The 17059-nt window shown below is 28.1% G+C and overlaps 2 protein-coding genes across 2 annotated transcripts in view; both read left to right on the top strand.

The window, feature by feature from the left end:
- The first annotated feature begins 937 nt into the window (after positions 1 to 937).
- Positions 938 to 1662, top strand: LOC113363588 (calcium release-activated calcium channel protein 1-like). Its single transcript, XM_026606079.1, is given in 3 exon segments — positions 938 to 1289; positions 1292 to 1423; positions 1426 to 1662. Coding segments are annotated over 3 exon segments (645 nt in total). The 3' UTR covers positions 1587 to 1662.
- A 3141-nt stretch (positions 1663 to 4803) lies between these two features.
- Positions 4804 to 17059, top strand: part of LOC113363382 (serine/threonine-protein kinase N-like) — a 35728-nt gene continuing 23472 nt past the window's right edge. Inside the window, exon 1 of the mRNA XM_026605880.1 lies at positions 4804 to 5013. Within this exon, the coding sequence (XP_026461665.1) occupies positions 4990 to 5013 (24 nt within the window). The 5' untranslated portion in view covers positions 4804 to 4989. The remainder of the gene's footprint in view (positions 5014 to 17059) is intronic.

Here is a 17059-nt window from a genome sequence, read left to right as displayed (position 1 = left end):
TATATTATAATTGTATGGACAGGTGGGACAGGTGCATGACAGGTGTATATTTGCAAGTGGACGTGTGTGGAAGACCCCTACGTTTATTTTTATGTTGGTGCAATTGTATAATACTTGAAATGATGCAATCTGTCAAAAAGGGGTGGTTGTCATCGATTTTCTTGTCATTTATGTCAAATTTTTATTTAGTTGAAAATAAATAAATTCAGCTAAAAATATAAAAAAAATATTTGTATGTATTTTATATTTATTTGAAACATGAGTGACTAAATAAATGAAACGATATGAAAAATGTCGTCAGGAAAAATTATGGTATGTATGGCTATATGATGAATAACATTCTCTGCATATTTTGAAGCTTGTGTGAGTGAAAATGTGAATTCTGCAGAAGGTAATTGTTTGATTTATAAGAGATGATTGATTTTTTTAAATTTTGAATACAATTTCGATAAATTATCCGTGCAGATAAAAAATTTACATAGTCAAGAGCACTGTCAATTTTGTTTGCGCAACTGCTGTCATTCGGTTCCAACTATCCAACAGTCAGTCTCTTGCTTTGACAGTGTCAAGATATGCAGCTTTTATTTAAATATGTATTTATTTTACCATGGAAATTGACATTTCGAAGATCTTTTTGCAAGTAGTAACGGAAAATATCATTGTGTGTGCAAAGCTAAAATACCATTTAATCGTGACGGATGAAAAACTTAAATAATTCATGTTATAAAATGGTAATATGTGTTAATAATTATTAATAATATGTCGTTGTGTAATTTAAACACACATAATTCATTCCTGTGTTGGATGCAGTATTCTGTTTCTATAGCAATAGTCCTTAGGTTGAATCATTTCCCTACATATAGGGAGCCACGGCAGATCGCTCATTGGATTTTATTATAACGGATTGGAAAGAACAACAAGGCCTTCCATCTACAGAATGTCTCAAACTGAAGCACCCGACTGTCTTCATACCCCTGACTACCTGTCTTGGAGAAAACTTCAGCTGTCAAGAGCCAAGCTGAAAGCGAGCAGCAAAACCTCAGCCTTACTGAGCGGTTTTGCTATGGTAGCTATGGTTGAAGTACAACTCAATACCGAATCCAAGGTTCCAGAAGCAATGCTTATAGCATTTGCTATATGCACAACTTTACTTGTAGCTGTACACATGTTAGCTCTCATGATCAGCACATGTATTTTACCAAATATTGAAGCCGTTTGTAATTTGCACAGTATTAATTTAGTGAATGAATCACCGCATGAAAGATTACATTGGTACATAGAAACGGCTTGGGCTTTTCTACTTTATTGGGACTACTACTGTTTTTGTTAGAGATTGCTATATTGTGCTGGGTGAAGTTTTATGATCTAAGTCCAGTCGCAGCTTGGTCTGCTTGCATTGTTTTAATCCCCGTTTTGATAGTGTTTTAGCCTTTGCAGTTCACTTTTATAGATCGCTTATGATACATAAATATGAAGTTACAATTTCTGGAATTCGGGAGTTAGAAATGTTAAAAGAACAAATGGAACAAGGTGATGATGCGAGGACTAATGGTTTAGGATTGTTAGAACAGGTACATATTGTATAGGATCATTTCCTTTTATAGGTTTGAGTGAGTGCTAAATAATATTTTAATTAAAGACTTATTTTTATACTTACTATTGCGCGAAACTTTAATTATATAGAGAAAAAATCATTTTTTATTGAATTTTAGAAATTGTGTACTTATATTTTGCTTTAAAGAATTTTATTCAATCTTCTATTCAGAATAGACACTATGTATGTAATAATGTATTCAATTTGTTCCTATATTTTACATATAAATAATTATTTTAAATTTATATTAACTTAATTGAAATTTTGTATAATCTAAGCAAACTTATAATGTGCATTTTGGCTTGCTTACTTAATAATTATTGATGAATATATTTGTTTTATTGATGAATATATTTATTGCAATTTAGGAGAAATTGATAAACATTTTACTTATTTATTAAATATTTTATAATGAATTATGATATATCTGCATCTGAATTTTTTTTATACATATTGAAGCAACAAGCATATTTATTCTAATTAGTTCTATTTGTTGTCTTAACTGACTAGGTAAAAGCAAAACTAGCTATTTAAATTATAATATTGGAAGTGGGTTATTTAGAATTCAAATAATTGTTCAGATTATGTATCGTGATAAAGAATCTGATTTTATTTGTTTAGCATGGCATGTTAAGATATGCCTACAGAATTTGATATCTACCTAAAAGCATGTTTTTTTTATTTAATTCTAAATAATCCTACATTTATAATAGTTTGTAATGTGCTCAATCTTCAACTAATTACTTATAACTAATACTCTAATATTTATAATATAATTATATAAAAGATATTCTCAATTTAATTGACTTGTGTAATTAAATAATTGAAAACTTATGTGTGAATAATTCTAAGACATTAGATAATATTTAATTTTGAATTTGAATTACATCGTATTAAATTGTACTGTAGTCTTCCAAGTTGATTATGAATGAAATATATTAGATATATAATATAATATATATATATATGAATTTATTATAAAAGGTAATTTAAGACTGCTAAATATTTACTGATGTGGTAATTATTGAAACCACTATCATCACTTTCAATCTTCCATTTTGATTTTTTTAACTATCAAAAATATTGTTGTTGAAAATATAATTTGCTTCATAAAAAGAGAACTATAAGTAAAATATTGTATGCATAATTTTGCCACAAATCAGTAACATGTCTATTTAAACTAAAATTCAACATTATTAATATAATGTATTTATTTCAGTGCTATTTGATTTAAAGCAAGACTGATAAATATCAATTATGTGAAGATTTTTATATAATAATTGTTGATGTATCTGTTGACTTTGCCATTTATTGATTTTTGTTTTTATATGCTGTTTGCATAAAAAATGTTACAACAATCTTAATATTAAGTTCTTATCATGAATTTGTTTTGAACATTTTCAAGTTGCTAATACTTAGCCTTAATATAATTCATATAATATATATCGAAATAAGAATGTAATTCTCAAGACGAATTATGTGATATTAGAATTACTTAATATATTAATAAGCATTATTACATCTAAGAATCTCTTTTAAATATTGTAATAAGGAACTAACATAAGAATATTTTTTGAATACAGCGATGTATGAATATTTATACTATAATATGCATTCAATTTGTTAAAACAATAAAAAGAATCAAAATTTGACTGTGTTTGTTTTGAAATTAAAATTTTTGCAAAAGCAGGGTGAATGTTATCAATACATTTTTAAAATTTAAAAAGAAAAATTATATGGCTCATGTAAACATTCTATGAACCATGTTATTGATGAAACTATTATAAACTATTTTATTTTTTAGGAGGAATTCAAGTAAGTTAGTAGCCTCGGGTAAAAAAGAACACATTTTTTAAATTTGATAGGTCATGATCAAAGGACATATATACTAGTTTAATTATTTTGGTATTTGTAAAAATGCAATATTATATAAACTATTTTATTGCTCAGAAAAAATTCAAAATCAGTAGATTTGGGTAAAGAGAGAAATTTGTTTGGTTAAAATTTAGCAGACATAGAACAGCAGATAAATATATATATACGAGGTGTGTTCAAAAGTACCCGGAATTACTATAATTAAATTTCGCGGGTCTGGAGTGTCTGATTGTCAAAAATTTTTTTATTGTGTGGTATACATGCCCCTAAAGTATGATGAAATTTTCAGCTATATTCACTGTTTACTTTGTCTGTGGTAGTCGCTAAGGTTCGACGTGTTTTTCTGAGCTCGGCGATTTTTACAATGGAAAGAATTGAAAAGTCAAAGAATTTGTATTAAATTTTGCGTAAAAATGAAATAAAGTGTTGCAAAGTGCAAAAATTCACCAGATATGGCTCGTGTGACTTTTTCCTATTCCCAAAGTTGAAGAGACCCATGAAAGGACGGCGGTTTTCCTCGATTGAAGAAAATCGTGAGAGTGCTCAAGGACATATCAAAAAGTGAATATCAAGGGTGCTTCGAAAATTGGAAAAAAACGCTGGCATAAGTATTATATCTGGGGGGGACTATTTGAAAGGGGACCACATTAATGTAGACGAATAAATAAATATTTTTTTGAAAAAACGAAAATTCCGGGTACTTTTTGAACAGACCTCGTATATATATATATATATAATAGTTGTAGTTTTACATGGTTTCGTATTAATAAGGTGTCATATTTTACAAAATAAGTATATGTACTAATAATCAGATTTTGAAATAAAAATGTCTCTTCAAGAAGAAGAAATGTCAAAGTTTTGACACTGTTGAGTGACTTTGCACAAGTGCTAGTAGATTTATATAAAATGTTGTTATATAAAACCTTTAGAGCTTAATTACTATTTTCTTTAATATCAACATTAATTAATTTAATATTTGCTTTTTAATTATTAATTTTTATACGCCTAGTTAATTTTTAAAACAACTTCACAGGTGATATGTTAAATGTCAAAAACTAGGCGTATTTGTTTTCCGAAAATACACGAAATATGCACGAAGTTATAACCTTTTCTTTTGCCAGCTTGAAAAGGAATAAAATGATTATAAAATGAATAAATATAATAAAGAAATATATTAAAATTATATATTCTTCGTATAAAAAATTCTATCCTTCGCTAAACTTCATTTATCGTACGAAAACATCGATATTTTTTCAAATAATATCGATTTCTTCTTTCGATACCTGTTGCAGGCCGAATATATCGAATCAAGCCTTGCCAGCAGTCGTGCGCGTTGTTCATAGTTTTTGTATGCGTGATGTGTTTGTGATTTGTTAACATTGTATATTATTAGTTTTTGATATTTTTAATGTTGTTAAATATAATACTAGTGCAGTATTTTTATATAGTGTAATTATGTCTTAGTTATTTGTGCAATCATGAATGCAGAAATATAATTTTTTGGATACATATCGTGCAAGATGGCGGAGTCGAGTTATTATCAGGTATGTTGTACAATTGTATGATGGGAAATGTTATAAACAATATTTATTATGATTACAGTCTTTATCTCATTGTTTACCTAAGTTATTGACGATGTGTATTGTTAATTTACTATTATCAGTTTTATGTGGGCTTTAGTCAAAGTGACGTCTATATGACAGGAACATCTACTTAATTTAAAGCTTAAATTGCTTACAAATATATGCACATTCATTAAGTTTATAGTCATTATTTTATTATAAATTTCCCAGAAAATGAAGAGGATTTTCCGAAGTAATACACATAAAAATTTGAGCTATATCTTGAATATAATATACTTAAAAATAGATTTTAAAATACGTCAATGTATTGTACAAGAAGCCGGATTTAACAGAATCATTCTACTCAGTAAATAATAAAGATATGGATTTCAAAAAACATTACCTTCACAGATGTGACAGAATACAATTACAAAAACTAATTACAATTGGAAGGTTAACAAATTAATGTAATTGTGTGAAGTATATAATATATTTAGTATTTTGTTCAAAAAATAATGTATACACTTTTTCTAGCACTTGCATATTTTAGATCATTCCCTAATTATTATAGGGCAACTAATTTATACAATAATAATAAATGGTTGTCTGCTCGAAGGCAGGTTCATGATGTGAGTGCCACCACAAATCAATCAAACAAATCAATTCCTCATATATTTATACTTCCAGTTATATTATATGAAGCAAATTCTTTTGTTAATCGATGATTATTTATAAATTCAATGCTAAAGTATTCTGTTGATCAGATTGTTTGATATATATATGTGTTTATCAAAATCATATTCAATTATATTTCTATTCTCTTTGCTGAACAGCCTAGCCTATAACAGAACATATAAATATCTTCAAAAATATTATCTATTATTTATTAAACATAATCAAAAACGTTTTTGAACAAATATGAAATGTGGGTATGTAATTCGAGACCATAGTCAATGATCTATGAACCAATTTATGAAATGCTAAAACTTGAGGAGCAATTTCTTTGTTTAATTTTTTCAAACTTATAATTTGTTGTGATTGTCTTGTTATTCAATGAATATTTATAAATTTAATCTTATGCTAAAGTGTTCTGTTGATCAGGTTGTTGTATAAATTTAACGAATTGATATTCCATAGCATTTGTATTCTCTTGCTAAGCTGTACAGCTTAACTCATATCTGAACATATAAATATCTTCTAAAATAGTATACATTATTAAACAAAATTAAAAACTATCAATCGAATATGCATTTAGGTATATAATTCGAGACCATAGACAATGATCTATGAAACATATTATAAATCAACTGAAATATTGAGGAGCAATTTGTTCTATTTCACTTGATGATTTGTTCGATGGCTATTTTTGCACTGAAATAAATACCAGGCAGGTGATAAGAGTTTGAGCTTTCCAACTAACCAATTTCAATATCCAACTTGATGATGATTTGTTTTCACCTGAAAATATAAATCTAAATATGATTATAAGGGAACATATTGCTTTCGTGACTTTACTGCATGAAATTAAAGAGTTTCAATATCCAACTCGATGATGTCACGTTTTCTCCTGAAAATATCAATTTAAATATGTTGCAACCCACCATTTTCAATATACAACTTGAAGATGCATTGTTTTCACTTGAAAATATAAATCTAAATATGTTTATAAGTGAGCGTATTGCTTCCATGAAATTAAAGAGTTTCAATATCCAACTCGATGATGCCAAGTTTTCTCCTGAAAATGTAAACTTTAATATCTTATCAATAGCTCTTCTATGGCTTTGCAACATGAAATTAAAATTGTTTCTTAGTATTAGAAATACTCTAATAACAAAAACATCAAAAGTAGGATAAGTCAACTGTCGATGGTTAATTTTGAATTGAATTAAATATCGGGCTTTTGGTGATAAGAGCTTAAGCGTTGCAACCACAAGGTTTCAGTTTCAATATCCAACTCCATGATCCCAAATTTTCACTTAGAAATACAAATTTAAATATGCTTAAAAATTACAATAGTCTTTCCATGGCTTTGCTGCATGAAGTTAAAATTATATCTTAGGTATTAGACTAGAGATATTCTTGATGTTTTTACATCAAATGGAGAATTAGAAATTCATGTTAATTAAAATATGTCAATTTTCTATCAATAATCAGACGATTTTGTATTATTGAAGTCTTTTTTCCAGCTTTACGTGTTCATTTCAGGACAGGTGTAAAATTTTCTATACAATAAAAAAAATTAAATATTTTAACTATTGGGTTGTCTTTTAATAAGCGATGTTGTTAAGAAGAATGGTCATCACAATAACCTAATAAAACTATTGAGATCTGATTGCTATTAATTATATATATAAAAAAATCTCTTGATTATTTGTCTGCTATATTTCTGAACTCAAAAAAAAGTATCAATATTTATGTCATGTATTATTTCAGTTATGAAACCTCATTCAGAGCCAAAAATTCATCTTATTATGGTGAAATTTATTCCCTGATCACAATTTTCGTTCGCGTGAGAACGATGCCATTATTTTATATTGTTTTTGCACTTTCTTTCCTCTTGCGTTTCTGTTCGGCTCGTTGCCGTACAAGTTCGTTGATAAGATGATTCCGTACTCACCTCTGTCCGCAAATTCTACCTACCTGTGCTAAGGTAATAGTATGAGAGTTAGTGGAAAAATTGAATTTTTTATTGGTTTTGTTAAAGCATTTGGTACTTTTTACATGTTAATAGCCTAATACTATATCATAAGGTTTTATATAAATAGAACCTTAACTATTTTATTTAATTTTTTTGTGTTAATATTCAGCAACGGTAAGAACTTTCATTCTATAAATGTTCTGATGTGCTCGTACTTCTCATTACGTGATTTTTTTATATGATAACCCACTAGATAATTCATCCATACTTGATCATTTAATTATTAAAATTTATCTAATAGGGCTGATTTATTACTCAATTGCATGTAGCAATGCCCGTGCAGGTTTTTTTTTACTTAGAGACATATTCTAGATGTACATATATATGTGAAAATAAATACATACTGCTTGATATTGGGGCTGTGAGGATCTATTCTATTTAATGATTTTAATTTAACATATAATGTTATTATTATGTTATATACAGCATTCCAAGATATAAACAATATAATATGCTATTCTTTAGCATTGCTAGAGTATATTTTGAAGTATACAACAAATTCTTACATTGTAACGGAATTCGATCCCAGTACCTCTTATATGCGAGTCGAGCATTTAACCCCGTGGTTTCTAATCTGTGGGGCGGGTCGTGGAACCCAAGAATGTTTCAAGGAGAGCATTACATCTGTTTCCAAAATGCTATTTTCGAAAATTGACCAAAAATGTTGAAATGATATAAAGAAATGAACGAATAAATAATTATTATTTATTATAAATAATTTTTATTGTGTTTTTACATAATATTGTATATTTATTTGTAGACAGATATAATATCAAGTATTAACGAAATCATATTCGGCGCGAAAAGGTTTTAAACCACTGATTTAACCATTGCAGGAAAAATGGATTATAATGTATGATTTTGATGAGCAACCTAGATTTGTGAATTAATTTTACAGAATTTTACATTAATATCATAAACTTGCGTTCTCTAGACATTTCATGTTTTACATAAAAAATATTTATATTTCACAACAAAATGCTATTTTGAATCAAAATGAGCATACACTTTTAGTAAATTTGTACTTTAGTGCAAAATTTACTTATTTTTTCTGAGTTTTGATGCGTTGTCTTTTGATTTTGAAAACTTTATATAGAATTGATAAATATAATATTATCTAATAAATATTATTTATCACGAGATTTATAATTTTTTTATTAATTAATTTATTTAGCAGTCAGTAAATGCTATAAGCTGAATTAATAGTTTTTATTATAAGTGTACATCTGAGAAAATAAAATCTAATGATTCTTCCTAGAACTTCAAGAGAATTCACAAAATGGAAGTTTACTTATTGCGCAATTTTTGAAACTGGTGTTCTAGAATAACACATTTTTTAAATAAAATTGAATTATCTAATGTAATCGATTATTTTATAAAAATTTTATATATTAATGTATACGAAGTTATGGTACAAAAATGAGGACTTGTGAAATATTTGCTCTCAGAAATTTCTGAGAGCAAATATTTCACAAGTCCTCATTTTTGTACTATAACTTCGTGAACAATTATACCTTATTTCTGGTTGGTTTAAAAAATTTTTGGTACATTTGAACTAGAATAATCTTTTCATATTGATATATTCTTAACATTGTGAAATTAACATTTTTAACTTGCAAAAGTTGCATATTTTTTAAGTTCTATTTTAAGAACAATAAAATAAATAAATTGAACTGTATTTTTTCATGCAATTGGTATCTAATAGTTATTATTTTTCATAATGATTTTGAAGAAATAATTTCGCAAGCCTACATCTTTCTCTTGTAAGAATCAAAATGCGTATTATAAATTTTGTAGATTAGTGAACAACAATAATATTTAGGGATTATTTCGTCATTTTATACTGTTTTAATTTGAAAATTTTATATAGAATCAACTTGTGAAAAACATATTTTTTTAAGTTTGCCAAATAAATATGGTCAGTAAAAGGATTCACAAATTGAGAAAAGTTGCACTATTTTTTAAAAGCCTGTTTAACACCTTAAGCGCCATAGTTATGTGTCTGACGATAAGAAGATCTGCACAGGTCATGTCAGACATATATGCCTGACATACCTAATTAATAGTACCAGAAAAAAGTTTTAATACAGGGCCAAGTCAGTCATATATTTGTGCCATAAAAATAGTGTTTTTCCAGTGATTATTGTATAAAAAATTCTATGATACATCGAATTTTCTTGGTACATTTTTAACTAAATTATCCGATAAAGTTACCTTGGCCATGTGATTTTTTTTCTAATATTAGCGTCGCCATTGACGTGTTAAAAATACGAATAGAATAATATAATATTTTTAATCTACCCCAATTATCACTTACATTTTGCATCTAAAAATGATCATTTTTCACAATTTTACCATTTTCCTAAAGGTAAATTCTACTTTGAGGAAACATTGCCCAAGCCCTCACCTGCAATCCGCCAGACACTGGCTTCTCGGAGCCAAACGCTTTTGCGTGACATTCGTTTGTTGATTAGTCTGACAACGGTTGCGAGTTATAACACATGTTCGATGTATACAAATTCTATTTATTTATTGTGTACAAATATATGAAATTTGAAATTTTGTGAAATATACTTTATTAGTGAACGTATAAAGCCAAATCCATCAACCTTGGCATACTTTTTATTTAATTAAAATTGATATTTTAGTGATTGTTTAATTATTTATTTAATTATAAAATTGATTTGGTAAATGTGATATAATCAAATCATTTTAAATGTGATTCAATAATCGTGCAAACTCTGTGGATATTAATAATAATAAAAAAAACAAATGATGTGAACTATCGTTGAGTTTGTTAATATAATTGTTGTGAGTTTTTGAATACATGTTGTGTGGAATTTGATTGAACATTTTAGTGAATTTTTGGCAACAAGAATTGTAATTTGTGTAATATTCTGAATACTATGGTATTTAATAGAATCATTGATATTATGATAATACGTAGAAAATGTACCAGAATTTGTGTTACATTGAACAAAAATCAATTATTCATAATTTGCTAGTTAATTTACGATTTATATAATTTTATGAGCTGAGTGTTAGATTTTTTTTTGTGAAACATTAATTACATTTGATAGTGTCATTTTAAAAACTACTTTTCAATGAGCACTGTTTTTATTTTAACGTTGCAATTCGACTAGTACAATTTAATATACAACAAATATGAAAAATTGATTTTTTTTTCTTTACAATGCAAATAATTTTTCTAGTTAAATTTGATTTATATAAAACATGTTATGAGCTGGGTACAAGATTTTTTTTTGAAACATTAATTACATTTAGTAGTATCATTTTGAAGGCTACTTCTCAATGAGCACTATTTTTATTTTAACATTGCTATTCTTACATTAAAATTGCAAATATTGCTCAGGTTTTTTCAACTTTTGAATGTGTTCGACCTCTTGGACTAAAACTAAATTTTGCACAGCATAAGATAAATAAATAGCCTTTTGAACGATGCTAATTAAAAATTGTCCAAACAACCGCGCTATCCAAAAATTTGAAACAAACAAATATTTTCACTTTTTCATAGACTAACAAATAATTATTCAACAATATTGGTTATTAATAATATAGTCCACACCGATGTGAATAGAATGACGTTATTTGTTTGACGATATCTTTTTCTGTCAAAAAGCGACTCTGAAAAAAAGGGCCAATTTTGCATATTTTCAATGATATCAATGACCAAATGATAAGCTAGGTCGTTGAAAATTAGTATATCGAATTTTTTCAAAAAAGCTTTTAAATGGCATCAAAATCATTTAAATGGTGGCCCAGGGTGGGGCCAATTCTGTATGGAATCACGATCAGATCCTTTATGTACAACAAATATCGATATTTGCTATTTTTTTCTTTAAAATATAAATGGTTTCTGCTGTATCATTACTTTAAGGACCTCGGTTTTCAGATGTTGCATTTTATAGATTTTATACTATCAATTGTGTGGTGCATTTGTTTTATAAAAATGCAGGAGCTTCAATAAATCAATCCAATAATCTTCATTTAATTTTAAATTGTCCATTTTCCTTGATCTATTTTTCCTTTCGTGTCCATTTTAAAATACGGTAGCTTCGAATCAGACTTAATTAAAAAATAATAAAGCAGATTGAATGCAAAAGTCCGTCGTCATTTCAATTTTTAATGAGTCTTTTGACGTCAGTTCTTTGAAGAGACAGAACCAATTACGTGACTTCTATGCTAACTTAATTTTCTTCCTAATATAATTAGCGTCTAATATTATTTTCTGCGTTTTCTAATATTTGCTGCTTGTCACAGCATTTGTGCTCTATTGCTAAAAATAATTCCAAGACATTGTTTGTAGTGCATATACAAGTGTTTCAATTTACACATGCTTTAAACGATTCTGTAGAAATTTGTTTACAGTTTTGTTTGCAGATGTTATTCAGTTAATATAAGCTATTAGGATTTGGACTGTTTTGGAAAAATACAAGTGGTTATGTAAAGAAATCGATAAGGTGAATCTTATCCAAAGATTCTTAAAGTTTTGAAATGACTATCTTGATATTTTTATTACAAAGAGAGCAAATTTATTTTTGAATGATTAATATCATAGTTATACATAAAATCAGTTTTTTTTATGACTTTCATGCAAAATTTACTATACAGATAACCCACGCATAACACGGTACATCTATAACACGGATTTGCTCTAACACGGTTTAGGAATTAAGATCATTCCCCTCATAACACGGTACTTTTAAGTTACGGGTTTGTTATAACACGGTACTTTTAAAGCACGGGTTCGCTATAACACGGTTTGAGAATTAGGCAAAACCGTAATAGAAATAGAAATATATTAAAACCTATGAAAATCAAACTTCATCTTATCTAAAATTAGTAATATCGCCGTACAATAGCTCAATAAATGTCGTGAAACTAGCTAAAAAGATAACTAATTTGATTTATTATTCGAGCGCGTACGTTCTATCGACAAAAAATTCTACGATTATCGGACAATATATATCATATTTTTTAAATAAAGATCCTTCAAATAAAATGAGCATAACAGTTTAATAAAGATAATTTTGTATGTGTTAAATATATAAATATCATTTTTCATAAAGCAATTAATAGTAAATAACAATTTTTTGCAAAAAATAATGCACAGATTTGGAGGTAGTACAGAAAACTTCTCAGAGGTTGAAGATATCTTTAAAAAAATAAAGGATTTTGTTGGATAGCATTTAACAATTAGTTATGATGAAAAATAAAGTATTATAATTGATGTAATGTATATTACTTCTTTAAAAAATTAATTATTATAACAATATTTATTATAAAATGATGATATGTAGCATTGAATTCTTGGGACGTAACCCTCTGTCTGTACTAATTCTTTGTCCCATATAACACGGATTCGCATAACACTAATATTTTGGATTGTAACTACTAGGGAATGCAATACTAATAAAAAAATTCAATACCGATATTTCGATATTTTTGGCTTATAAAACCGGTATACCGGTAAAATACCGGTATTGATATTATCTTTAAAAAATGCCAATAAAATTTAAAGTTACTTGTACAAACATAAAAATTGGGCGGTATACCGGTATACCGTTATTGCATTCCCTATAACTACCTTGTTATAAAGGGGTTACCTGTACACCTAAAGTTTCGGGGTTTGAAACAAAGTTTGTTGTTATAATGTATTAATTTTACTATAAATCATGTTTTAGTCAGCTATGTGAATATAATTGGTATTGTAAGAATTCCACTAAGATCCTTAAAGTTTTGAAGAAGACTTCAAATTTTGAAGCAGGTTGTGAGGGCAGATTTTTTTAAGACATAGGTTGTGAGGAATTTTTTTCCTTTTTTTTTTACTATGATATAATTTGTTTCTATGTTACTATGATTTACTTTGATATAATTTTTTCTATTCAGTCTTTTGTCGATGCTCTTTTTTGTTGCTCTGAAATTATATGGAATTAAGCGTTATTAAAGAGAAAATCTGTCGCATTTGCCTTCTCTAAACGAAGTTGACAAGCGCATCGATTGTAACGTTCCAGAAGGCACAGTAACCTAGTTTCAATTTCAGTTGATGTTTCCTCTTTTTGCATTATCATGACATGAAACAAATCCTTTCACTTAATAAATCTTAATGTACTGAACAGAAACTATATACAATGCGATTTCCATCATGTTAACATCGTGGTAAATTGATTTATGTGCCAAATCTATTGATTTAGCAATAAAACACACAAGAATTTGATATAAATGTGTGTCGCTGTCTCTTGGGAATGATCGAGAATCGACCAGAAATATTTTTTCCAATTTTTAAAAATAAATGTTTAGTAACGGTGTATACTCTAAAATCCAGTGTGGATTTTGTGATTTCCACAATATGATAGACATTATCTGGCAAATACAAAATGATATACAATAATGATAATTTGTTTTTTACAACTCATAATCTGTGTGGATTATCTTGAAAATGACACGTGTCATCATCATTTTTTATAATGAACTATAAAAACTTAGAATAAGTAGGAGTAAAACTTTGAATACTTCTGCTATTGCTATATTTTTATCATATGTCATTTAACTATCATTATATGGTCTTTAAATTCACTAATAAAAATGAATTAAAAAATAGGACTCTTTCTTGGTCCCTAATTTTCTTTTTTATAATTTTTGTAAATTGCAATAACAAACTAGTTGGTATTAGTATTTTGCCTTGAGGCAAGTTATATGACTTCCCGATATGTGTAAATAATCGACTTAATCAATAAAAAATAAATTAATTTATGAGTGATTAAAAGTATTCCGAGTGGATTTATTACACATAATTGAAAACGAACGAACACGTTAACTCGGAGTATTTTTTAAAGGCAAATTTTCAAAAATCAATCATTTTTATAATTGAACCATTTTCCGTAGGACTTTAATAGTTTAGTATGTTCATTAAAACCAAGTACTCTATCGTTATACCAAGTAAATTGTCTAATTTTAATTTTAACACACGTCAAAAAACTACTCATTTTCTCAAACTTTGATGAATTTTTAAAATTAAACTACTTGTAACGCCGTAGTTTTTCAGTAGGTTTTATAAGACCATGATATATATCGCCAAAAAAAGTTCCATAAAAATCGGCTTAAATTTTTTTTTCAACAGTTAATTACAAGGAAACGGCTCGGCAGATTTTCACCTAAAACTAATCAGTATCATTCCCAACTAATATCTATCGAACAGTTTTTTCTTTTTTAAAATCGATTCCGTAGTATGAGCTGAAATGTGGATGAAAAGTTTAACACTTTTTTCCAAATTAGAAAGAAACGGCTTGGCCGATAATCGCACAAAAGTGAGAAACAATAGACCTCATCGACATAGATCGAATGGATTTTAATTTTTTTTTAATTGAACCAACCGCTTTTGAGAAAACGTCGATTTACGGCAAAATATCTGTTCACATACACACACACATACTCTTTCCAAATTTGGTCTCATTCGATTCAGAATGGCTTGAAACGTCGAGAAAACATAAAATTAGCGAATCGGATTTTTTTATGAAAGCAAAACACCTCCTTCGGGAAGTAAATACCATTCGTCTTTGTATATCTTTTTTTTTAATATAAATTAAGAATTTGGTAGCATTCAAAATTTTGTCAAATATCGTACTCGCGAGGATCTAATGTACAAATAATTTGGGTCCGCCTAATTTGCCAGACGTTCGTTTTTTTACCCAATTATTACTTGTTTTCTGTTAAAATTTTTAACTGCAGAAATAACCCGCATTTTTCTTTCAATATTCCAATTGCACAAATGCTGTTGGGTTCTTTCATAATGTAAAATGAGAACTTGGAATAATTCACAAGTTTTGATCTTCAAATACCGAACTCACAAGGACCTCACGGGTCAAGTAATTTAAGCCTGTCTGATTTGCCAGACGTTTGTTTTTATCTAATCTATTGATGTTTTCTGTTTTTTCAATAAACTGTTTGACTGCAGAAACAGCCCACGTTTTTCGTCCAATAATCGAATCGCACAGATAATGTTTGGTTCTTTCATAATATAAATAGAGCATCCAGAACACTTTCATGTCATATGATGTTTCAACTATCGACGGTGCATGTTCTTTTGAAATGCTATTTTTAAATTACATTGAAACACGATTATTTACATAACACGCACATCGGTAAAAGCACACTAACGAATTTTTTAAAGGAACTTTAATGTATTCGTGAGCAATCAAACGATACTAAATTCGTTTTATAGAGGAGATATATACTTCTGAGCAGTAGTTTCCAACATTGGGCGCACGTTCCATAGGAGGGTAATTTTCAAATTCAGGGAGGCAAATTGAAAATTCTTTACTACCTAGATATATATTTCTAAAGTAGAAAAAAATATTTATAAATTAAATCTATATAACTTTTGCATTTCTTATACGATAACCCCATCATAAGTGTTTTTCGTGTATGTGTATAGCCTTACGTATGCCTAAACATTACATTCTATGTCAGTTTAGCCTTACAACTACTATATTAGTACGCTTTATTTCCACCACACCGTATACGATCATCCCTACATCTTATATCTAAACCGCCTAATATTTATTATCTTACACTAATATCTCTTACAAACTATTTTTACATTTACCGGGAATCGAACCCCGGTCCGCCGCGTGACAGGCTACGACCTTAACCATTGCACCACCGTGTCGCTACGATTGGTCGTTTTTTTTCGCGTGTCGTCGCGTCACCTTAGTATTAATTAGTAAAGGAACCGCGGAAAAAACAGTACGTTCCTTAATATATTGTTAGTTGGGGACCCAATAGAGTAGTGGTTAAGAGGCTCGACTGCCACGCGGAGGTCCCGGGTTCAATTCCCGGTATAGCCAATAGATAAGTAGAGACAATAGATAATAAAGTGATAATATGGTGAGGTAGGGCGTAAGGTATAAATATAGTGTAGGTAAAATATAGGTTATAAAGTAAGGTTTATAACGGATAAAAGGGTATGTAGTGTGTATGTTATACGTATATAGTAAAGTTAATATTCAGATCATAATCTATCGATATTACATCATTTGTGAGGATAAAAATTGATGGTTTAGGTATCTCACGGAATGATAGATTATAGTTAGATTATCTATGATATATAATAGTATAGTATGATATAATACTATGGTAGATAATTCATAGGTTATGTATCATATCATTAGATTAAGTCTTATAACGTATTGTAATAATTACTGAGTACTTTTACATGAAAATTTTAGATTCAATGACTTCAATGATATATAGACTAAGAGTAATATATAATATAGACTCAATGATATAGAGACTAAAAGTGATATATAA

Source organism: Ctenocephalides felis, unplaced genomic scaffold (assembly GCF_003426905.1).
Source record: "Ctenocephalides felis isolate EL2017-DRISC unplaced genomic scaffold, ASM342690v1 CF-g0.4_SCAFFOLD_00845, whole genome shotgun sequence".
NCBI classification, from domain to species: domain Eukaryota; kingdom Metazoa; phylum Arthropoda; class Insecta; order Siphonaptera; family Pulicidae; genus Ctenocephalides; species Ctenocephalides felis.
Note: the sequence above shows the minus strand (reverse complement) of the source record. Positions and strands in the feature narration are given on the sequence as shown.